At 37.8% G+C, this 10,330-nt stretch overlaps 1 protein-coding gene across 2 annotated transcripts in view; it reads left to right on the plus strand.

Annotated features, from left to right (window-relative positions):
* Nucleotides 1–9,564, plus strand: part of P4HA1 (prolyl 4-hydroxylase subunit alpha 1) — a 93,128-nt gene extending 83,564 nt beyond the window's left edge. For both annotated transcript variants that reach the window (XM_007963074.3, XM_007963073.3), the window contains exons 11-15: nucleotides 16–69; nucleotides 2,666–2,731; nucleotides 6,177–6,245; nucleotides 7,244–7,340; nucleotides 8,848–9,564. In XM_007963074.3, the coding sequence (XP_007961265.1) occupies nucleotides 16–69; nucleotides 2,666–2,731; nucleotides 6,177–6,245; nucleotides 7,244–7,340; nucleotides 8,848–8,918 (357 nt within the window). In that variant the 3' untranslated portion in view covers nucleotides 8,919–9,564. The remainder of the gene's footprint in view (nucleotides 1–15; nucleotides 70–2,665; nucleotides 2,732–6,176; nucleotides 6,246–7,243; nucleotides 7,341–8,847) is intronic.
* The last annotated feature ends 766 nt before the right edge of the window (nucleotides 9,565–10,330 follow it).

Below are 10,330 nucleotides of genomic sequence, written 5' to 3' on the forward strand. Positions count from 1 at the left end.
GTGTCTTTCCTTCAGGTAGCAAATTATGGAGTTGGAGGACAGTATGAACCCCATTTTGACTTTGCACGGGTAAGTAAAAAAGAAATGGAGAAATTCACTGAGGCTTATGCATTACATTGTTTATCTCAAAACAAAACAAAACAAAAAAACAGAGTCTCACTCTGTCACCCAGGCTGGAGTGCAGTGGCGTGATCTTGGCTCACTGCAACCTCTGCCTCCTAGGCTGGAGTTCTCCTGCCTCAGCCTCCCGAGTAGCTGGGATCACAGGCATGCGCACCACCACACCCAGCTAATTTTTGTATTTTTAGTAGCAACAGGGTTTCACCATGTTGGCCAGGCTGGTCTTGAACTCCTGAGCTCAGGTGATCCACCCACCTCGGCCTTCCAGAGTGCTGGGATTACAGGCGTGAGCCACTCTGCCTGGCCGCATTACATTGTTAAAGAAAAAATTATTCTTTACACTTGTTAAAGATGGTAACCAGATTTCATTCAAGAGGGGACCATTGCAATAAGTATAGGGACCACTGCAGTTGCAGTGGAATTTCGCAGTAAGGGAGAGAGATTAAGCCCAACTCCAAATACAACAAGGAAGAGTTGGAATTTATAGCCAGTGAGCAAGGGTGGGTGTTAGTAGATGGAAAATTACTAAGAGGTAAGGGAGGATTCAGGCTAAACTGACCTAACGAGATCCTTGCTGAAGTCAGGGCAAAGTGATATCACCCAGGGGATAGTGGAAGATGAAGAACCCAGTTAGATTTTGAGGGTGATCACATGGCAAGGATGGGGGATTCTGGCTCACCTGACTTAGCAGGGTTCTTGCTCAAATTGGACAATGCAGAGATAAATACTAGAAGCCCAAAGTCAGGGCCTACTTGAGAAGAAAGTTCAGAGGAGCCTGAGTAGTTCGGCCAAGGAGAGATTCTTTGTCAACATGTTAATTCTGTTCTTTTAACATTAAAAATTCATAGCCTATTTGGAATTTATGGAAATATGGTGTGGCAGATATTCTGTGAAACCTTTTTAGCAGTTAAAACAAAACAAAACAAAACAAAAAAACACCTAGATACCCAATAAAATCACTTAAGATACTTTTAAATGCATTGGCAAACCTGGAAGAAAGTAAAGGGTATTCCAAAAGGGAAACTGAACAAAGGTGATCCCAAACCTAGAGAATTAAAGAGGGGACAAAGCACAGAGGCTGGAGGTCTGTGCCTGCAGGAATTAGAGCTTTGGGAATAAACAGCTCTGTAAGAGGAAGATCTGCCACAGTGTAGGCTGCTGAATTTGAGACCCCGGCATAAAATCTAAATCTCCACAAAGATTACACCTTCAGTAAAGAAAGAATGGGTTTGAAAATAAATTTCTTGTGATGCAGGAGCCTTATGGGGAACTGTCTGTTTCCATCCTGGCTAGGGCATAGTGATAGGGGATATGATAGGGGAGCTACTTCAGGGAGTACTATGTGTGGAATTTTCCACATATGTCATGTTAGCACTAAAAGTTTTGAACTTCAGAGCATTTTGAATTTTGGACTTTCGGTATGCTCAACCTGTATTCCATGTTATGGATATACCACAGTTTAGCCATTCACCCATCGAAGGACATTTGGATAGTTTTTAGTTTTTGACTATTACAAATAAAGATGTGTATATGTTTCTGTATGAAAAATACATTTTTATTTTTCTGGGAGAAATGCCAAGAGGTTGTATTGTATTTTAATTTAGATATAAATATTTAGATATTAATTCTCTAGCTTGATTATAGTACTGAAAGTCACTTTACTAGCATTATTAGAAAAACAATACTAGGGACCAGGCGTGGTGGCTCATGCCTGTAATCCCAGCCCTTTGGGAGGCCAAGGTGGGTGGATCACCTGAGGTCAGGAGTTCAAGACCAGCCTGGCCAACATGGCAAAACTCCATTTCTACTAAAAATACAAAAAAATTAGCCAGATATGGTGGTGCATGCCTGTAGTCCCAGCTACTTGAGAGGCTGAGGCAGAAGAATTGCTTAAACCCGGGAGGTGGAGGTTGCAGTGAGCTGAGATCATAGCATTGCATTCCAGCCTGGGTGACAGGGCAAGACTGTCTCAAAAAATAAAAGAAAAATAATACTAGGAAATAATTCAGTAGGTCATGAGTTCAAAGTAAGTCTCAAGGTACATTAAGCTTCAGGAATGTAGCTAAGAGATGTAGCTAAGAATGTAGCTAAGAAATATACGATGTCACGTCGTATATTTTTGGAAGCTAAAATTGTGGGTATTGATTTTTAAAATAATATGTAGTCAGCAAATAATGGCTGTCGTTTAGGCTAGTAAGTCTGCCTTTTATCCTGTAATCTTGTCTAAAGTATCCAGTATACAAGTTCAGTGAGCAAGTATTTGAGGCCAGGTACAGTGGCTCATACCTGTGATCCTAGCACTTTGGGAGGCCAAGGCAGGAGGATTGCTTGAGGCCAGGAGTTCAAGATCACCCTGGTCCATATAGCAAGACTCCATCTTTACAAAAAGAGTGCCTGATGTTTATAGTGCACTGGACATTACAAGGGAAACTTTTGGGGTTGTTGGCATATTCTTCAGGATGTTACTACTGATGTTTAGTTGCCACTAGAGTATTTGTATTACTGAATTTTTATACCATTGAATTTGCTATGTTTTTATTCACAGAAAGATGAGCCAGATGCTTTCAAAGAGCTGGGGACAGGAAATAGAATTGCTACATGGCTGTTTTATGTAAGTTGTCACTAAAATTTTTAGGTTAAGTTGGGATTTGATCACATGATTCATTTTAATGTGTTAAGTTTGTTCTGTGTAGCTCTCATTCACCATCCTAGTTTAACATTTTTATAACTGAGTAAAGGGAGTTAAGAATTTTTTTGCATTTGCAACTTTTTCAGGCTGTCAGATAGATGTTCATTATAGAAACTTTTGGACAAACTTAAAATTTATAGTGCCACTATGTGCAGATAATCATTAATAATTTGGCATATAGGCTCTCTGTTTAGTCACATATAATATGTGTATGTAAGAATCTCTCTATATTTGAATTTCTGTACATACACATTATTTCAGTAAACTTCTGAATTCCATTTTTTTATTGAAGTATATCAGAAGAGTGCACAAATTAAGTATTGTAACTTGATTAATTTTCACAAAGTGAACACTTCTGGTGTATTCAGTACTAAGGTGAAGAAATAGCACATTACAGTCCCCAGAAGCCCTACCTCAAACTTTTAAAACAGTATGATCATAATTCAATTTTTAAAATTGTTTATAGTGTTTGTTCTAGTTACTCCAAATAAATCACTCCAAAACTCTCTTTTCTGAGTGGTTTAAAATAACAATGATTTTCTTAATGTATCTCTAACAGTTATGAGGTTGACTGGGCTCAACTCATGGTTCCTGCTCCAAATCTGACATGCATTTGCCATCAAATGTCTGGCACTGGGGTATCTTGAAGGCTAAGGTTGAGGCTGGCTGTCAGCCAGAATGCCTAAATTCTGGCCAATACATGCGGCTGAGCTTCTTCACAGCATAGTGACTGGATTACAAGACGAAGCATCCCAAAAGAACAATGCAAAAGTGCATGGTATTGTTACGACCTACCCTCAGAAGTCGCAGATGTCATCCTGCTGTATTCTGTTACAGCAATTACAAAGGTCTGCCCAGCTTCAAGGAGAGGGCACATAGACCCTACCACTGCAGACGAATGTCAGTGTCACATAAGAATAGCATGTAGGATGGGACATATTGGGATGTATTATATTTGGAAAATGCAATCTGCCATAATGTCATAACCTTTGTTAACTTAAAGATATTTTAGGCCAGGCACAGTGACACATGCCTGTAATTCCAGCACTTTGAGAGGCCGAGGTGGGCAGATCATTTGAGGTCAGGAGTTCGAGACCAGCCTAGCCAACGTGGTGAAACCCCATCTCCACTGAAAATATAAAAATTAGCTGGGCGTGGTGGTACACTCCTGTAGTCCCAGCTACTCAGGAGGCTGAGGCACGAGAATTGCTTGAATCTGGGAGGCAGAGGTTGCAGTGAGCCAAGATCGCGCCACTGTACTCTCCAGCCTGGATAACAGAGTGAGGCTCCATCTCAAAAAAAAAAAAAAACACCTATATATATATATCTATACTTAATTTTGGTTATTTCATTGCTCTTTCCATTCCTTAGCCCTATTTGAATTACATTTTTTTGCTGTCTGTAGTATCTCACTCCCTGCCAAAATCTCTCTCTGTTCAGTCTATTTTCTTCTTCTCTCCCTGCCACCTTCCCTGTTTCCTTCCTCTCCATATGCCTCCTTTTCTCCCCAATTCCCAATTTGTATTCCTCTCACAATTCCATCTTGTTTCCAAAAGGAGGCAAGGTACATTATAGAAAAGAGAAATATCACAAAGGGAAAACCAGGAGAGGGTTAGTACAGTGCACAAATTCATGCTGTGAAGGCTTGCACATTTTCTAGAGGTGAATCTCCTTAGAGGTTATACCAATTTATATCCCAATTTTAAGTGGGATATATTTGTGAAGTATGTTTGTCACACTTTTTGATCTGTGTATCTTTCACTTATCAAATTAGCAGTTATTGTGGCTTTAATTTGCATTCTCTTATTATAGAAGTTGAGCATCTTTTCAGACGTTTAAAAGCCATTAGTGTTTATGTGTTCCTGGTTCTCCTTGTATTTCTTTGTTTTATGAATATTGATGCTGTATTATTTGGCCCACTATCCATTTCTCCCTCTTAATGTAAACGGCCTTCCTGTTTTTCTAAAACAGTTGCATAGCATTTTAATTGATTATCATTTTTCCCGTTATTTAAATACCCCCCCAGAGGGGCACATAGAATATCTCAAATTACTTTTCTCTCATGCACAACTTTTTAATTTCCTCAAAGTCAGTTTTTTCTTTTCTTTTCTTTTCTTTTTTTTTTTTTTTTTTTGAGACAGAGTCTCACTCTGTTGCCCAGGCTGGAGTGCAGTGGTGGTGCTACCTCAGCTCACTGCAAGCTCCGCCTCCCAGGTTCATGCCATTCTCCTACCTCAGCCTCCCAGGTAGCTGGGGACTACAGGCGCCTGTCACCATGCCTGGCTAATTTTGTTTTTTGTATTTTTAGTAGAGATGGGGTTTCACCGTGTTAGCCAGGATGGTCTTGATCTCCTGACCTCGTGATCCGCCCACCTTGGCCTTTCAAAGTTCTGGGATTACAGGCGTGAGCCACCACGCCCAGCCAAAGTTAATTTTTTCATTGGTTAAGTGTTCTTAGTTCTTTATTATTAGTTATATATTTATCATTGTAAAATACCTTTTATCTCATTTAATGCTTTTTACCTTGATTTAAACTGTGTCTCATACTAAGATCATACCCTGTTTTCCTTGGATAGCATTTGCCCCAAATCTTACGTTTTTGTGTTCTGTGTTTCTAAGTCACTTGTTTTAGATGCAGCTCTGATACAACATATAGTTGGGTTTTGCTCTGTGATCTAATCAGTCTATGCATTCTACTTATGTTGCTTTAAAAAAAATCTTTATGATCCATGTTTCCTTTGCCTTGTTTTATGTGATTCTTCGGTTAATTTAAAAGGTTTCCATATTTTTCTAGGTTATCTTTATATAATCCTTTAACTTTCTCACTTTTATTTAATATGTTTGATTCCCTACCATGAGAAATGGCAAAACTGATTTTAGTTTGTTATTTTTCTTGTTATTTTTTACATTTATTTAAATATTTCTTGAGCACCTACTGTTCTTGAGGTACTACTGTTCTAGACACTAATGATCAGCAATGAACAAAACAGACGAAAATTCCTGCCTCCATAGAGATTACATTCTAATACAATAAAATACATATTTATATCTCTGTATTGATTTATTAGTTTTAAGTCATTTCTTTTTCCCTCTGGCTATAAATAAATTCCTATCTCAAATTATATCCCCACTCTCCCATCTGATGGTTTTTTGTTAATCATTCCTTTGCTTTTAGTTTTTTTAACTTATGTGTATAAACCTAAATGGCATTTTATTCATTAAAAACTGAGTAGCATGTACCAACCCTGCTATATAAGAACAAGTCCATATGTTCCCAATATTCTAGTATCCAATATCAAGTCTTTATAATGGCGTGTTTTACTTTATTCTACCAGCACTTCCGATAACACCCTCTTGTTTCTTATAGATGAGTGATGTGTCTGCAGGAGGAGCCACTGTTTTTCCTGAAGTTGGAGCTAGTGTTTGGCCCAAAAAAGTAAGCCTGTTTGGTTTGTTTTTGGTTTATTAATTTTTTCCCTAAGGAAGAGATGCACTAGTATTCATGGTCTAATTAATGAATTACATTTTTTTTTCTTTTTTCTTTTTTTGAGACATGTTCTCGCTCTGTTGCCCAGGCTGGAGTGCAGCAGCACAAATATGGCTCACTGCAGCTTTGACCTCCTGGGTTCAAGTCTCAGCCTCCCAAATAGCTGGGACTACAGGTGCATGTCACCATGCCCAGCTAATGTTTAAATTTTCTGTAGAGACAGTGTCTCCCTGTATTGCCCAGGCTGGTCTTGAACTCTTGGGCTCAAGTGATCCTGAACCCCTGCACCTGGCCAAATTACATTTTTAGAGGTATTTTTATGGTCTTTGCCACAAGTATGTAGAGGTAATGAATGACCAGGAATTAGTATTTAAATTTTTTCATTTCTAAAATGGGTTCTGTATTGTTTTCCCCTCCATCTTGCTATGTAAGATATGTTAGCTTTGTTTTGGCAAATACTTTTGTTGTCAAGCATTTTTATGGTATTTTTCATATGATCAAAAACAGTTTTTAAAGTGATATAACCATATTTTCAGAAATATATTAGAGGAAGATAAAATGCTGCTTTAGAGGAGTTCTTCCACAGGAACAAAGGAAAAATTAAGAAAGCGCCTGGGCACAGTGGCTCACGCCTGTAATCCCAACACTCTGGGAGGCCGAGATGGGCAGATCACCTGAGGTCCGGAGTTTGAGACCAGCCTCACCAACATGGTGAAAGCCCGTCTCTACTAAAAATACAAAATTAGTCAGCCCTGGTGGTGCACGCCTGTAATCCCAGCTACTTGGGAGGCTGAGGCAGGAGAATCGCTTGAACCCGGGAGGCAGAGGTTGCACTCCAGCCTGGGTGACAGAGCAAGATTCCGTCTCAAAAAAAAAAAAGTAATCACTGCTGAAAGCGATTACCTGGCATTGTATACTTGGGGATAATTGTGAATTGTTCTCCATAGGGAACTGCTGTTTTCTGGTATAATCTGTTTGCCAGTGGAGAAGGAGATTATAGTACACGGCATGCAGCCTGTCCAGTGCTAGTTGGCAACAAATGGGGTAAATATTTCATATATTCTGTGAAGAGAATGTAATTTTTGTTTTCTATTTTGGAACTATTATCTGTGTCTTAAAAACAAAAGCCCCCACAATGTTTGCTTAATATGATTTTAACATTGTACAGGATTCAGCCAAACAAGTGCCTAATCTTAATATAAATTTGTAATCAGAATTTTGATGACAGATTTTATTTTTAACTCTATTTTCACTTATTCTAAGAAACATTGTCTGACTCAAAATTGAATAAGACAATATCTTCCCCTCAAAGGGTTAATAATCTGATTGAGACATACTAATGGATTATAATGTAGTACATATTATTACAAAAACGTAAACAGAAGATGGTGACTGCCTAAGTTTGGGGAGCCTTCTTCAAAGCTTATTCTTTAAATTTGGTCCAAAAGATAGAACAGCAGTTTTCCAAACATGTTAGACACCAGGTTCTAATATGAGGCTCGAGTAGCACCTAATGTGCAAAATTTAAAGACGCACTCACTTTCAGGGACATGCAAGTGCAGGACTGGTTACATTAAAAAAAAAAAAAAAAGAAACAGGTGAAATTAGTTTTAATATCTATTAATTAGCCCCATGTATCCATTTCAATCCGTGTTATTAGCCACATGTTTAGTGGTTACATAAAGACATAACAAGGTTAAGGAGTGAGGCCTGATCAGGATGTTAAAATCTCCCCTCATAATTATAGTGTTTAAGAACCACTGGACTAGAATGAGGAAAGGCTAGTTGGTGAGAGAGAGTTTAGAAAGTTGTTTTCTGTTGTCTAAGTGGGAGATGACAACAGCCTGGATTAAAGCATCAGTGAAAGGGTTGGAGAGCAAATAGATTTGAGACAGACATAAGGAAAATTGTCAGGGTTTGATGAATAAAGAGTAGATACAAGGGTTGAAAAAGGAGTTAAGAATTAAAGTTTCTGCTTCAGATATTTTGATTGGGTTCTATGGTACTGGAGACAAAAAAAAAAAAAGAAAATTAACTCCTTTTGGGATACATTTTTACATGGTATACATTTTTTAAAGGTATTTTGGAAACTTAATGAGCATACAATAGCAATGGTTGATTAGAGAGTTCCTTTAGAGTGGAAAGTTTGTGTTCATTATTAAAATGTCTTTGTATTTTGGAGGTTGTACTTTGAAAACAGTACATAAAGCAATATTCTACTCTATCTGTACCTGTATCTTAAGTCCATTTGTGTTTCATTTCAAGCCTCACATTGAACATTGGAAACTAGGAGATGCACATAGACTTACAAATATACACATGTGTGTACATGTATGTACATAAACACAAGTGTGTACACATATGTATATGGGTATATAAAATCTGTGTTTTCAGCATTTAGCCAAGTTTTTAAGTAGCATCTGCCTTTATCCGGTTTTGGTGTTGAACTTTTATCCCATGTTGAAACTTTGTTATAGACCTAGCTTTTAGAAACTAATTAAATACTGATTAGATTAAGGGGGGAAATTAATATATTACTTTTCTCTCACAGTATCCAATAAATGGCTCCATGAACGTGGACAAGAATTTCGAAGACCTTGCACCTTGTCAGAATTGGAATGACCAACAGGCTTCCCTTCCTCTCCTATTGTTGTACTCTTATGTGTCTGATATACACATTTCCTAGTCTTAACTTTCAGGAGTTTACAATTGACTAACACTCCATGATTGACTCAGTCATGAACCTCATCCCATGTTTCATCTGTGGACAATCGCTTACTTTGTGGGTTCTTTTAAAAGTAACACTAAATCACCATATTGCATATGTACAACCTTAAAGTTCTGTTGGTATCACAGAAGACAAGACAGAGTTTAAAGTGAGGAATTTTATATTTAAAGAACTTTTTGGTTAGATAAAAATATAATTTGAGCATCCAATTTTACTATTTACTACATCTCAGTCGGTGGGTGTTAAGCTAGAATGGGCCGTGTGATAGGAAACAAATGCCTTACAGATGTGTCTAGGTGTTCTGTTTACCTAGTGTCTTACTCTATTTTCTGGATCTGAAGACTAGTAATAAACTAGGACACTAACTGGGTTCCATGTGATGTTTCATATGATCTTCTAAGTTGATTTTTTTCCTCCCAAGTCCTTTTTGAAGAAAGTATACTGTATTTTACCAGCCCCCTCTCTTTTCTCATAACTCTTCTGTGGTGAATTAAACCTACTTGAGTTAAAATATTTCACTTTTTTTTTTTTTTTTTAAAACAAAGTCCTGCATAACAACACTGGGCCTTCTTAACTAAAATGCTCACCACTTAGTCTGTTTTTTTTATCCCTTTAAAATGACAGATGACTTTGTCCAGAGATTTTGCTGTTTTTCTTAGTGCTAATACCTTGCCTCTTATTCCTGCTACAGCAGGGTGGTAATATTGGCATTCTGATTAAATACTGTGCCTTAGGAGACTGGAAGTTTAAAAATGTACAAGTCCTTTCAGTGATGAGGGAATTGATTTTTTTTAAAAGTCTTTTTCTTAGGAAGCCAAAATGTTTGTTTTTTTAAGATTCTGAAATGTGTTGTGACAACAATGACCTATTTATGATCTTAAATCTTTTTTAAAAAAATGTTTGTTTTCTGTGTGGTGTTTTTCGTATTTAAATCCAAATGTATGATGTGGCAGTAACAGGTTAACTTTTGTTATTTCTTTAGCACACATAGGGCTTAGGTTTATACTGTTGGTTTCCACTCACACTAATGTCACATGGTTAAGGAAGAAAAATTTGGGCTCTCTGAAGTTTCAGATATTTCATGAGTCAAAATGTGTTTCCTTCAAATAGAGCTCTAAAATACTTTACTGTGGTTATGAAGTTATTACGGGCCAGGCACAGTGACTCATGCCTTCAATCCCAGCACTTTGGGAGGCTGACACAGGCAGATCACCCGAGGCCAGGAGTTCGAGACCAGCCTGGCCAACATTGTGAAATCCCATCTCTACTAAAAATACCAAAATTAGCTGGGTGTGGTGGTACATAC

The sequence above is a fragment of the Chlorocebus sabaeus genome, chromosome 9 (assembly GCF_047675955.1).
Source record: "Chlorocebus sabaeus isolate Y175 chromosome 9, mChlSab1.0.hap1, whole genome shotgun sequence".
Classification (NCBI taxonomy): domain Eukaryota; kingdom Metazoa; phylum Chordata; class Mammalia; order Primates; family Cercopithecidae; genus Chlorocebus; species Chlorocebus sabaeus.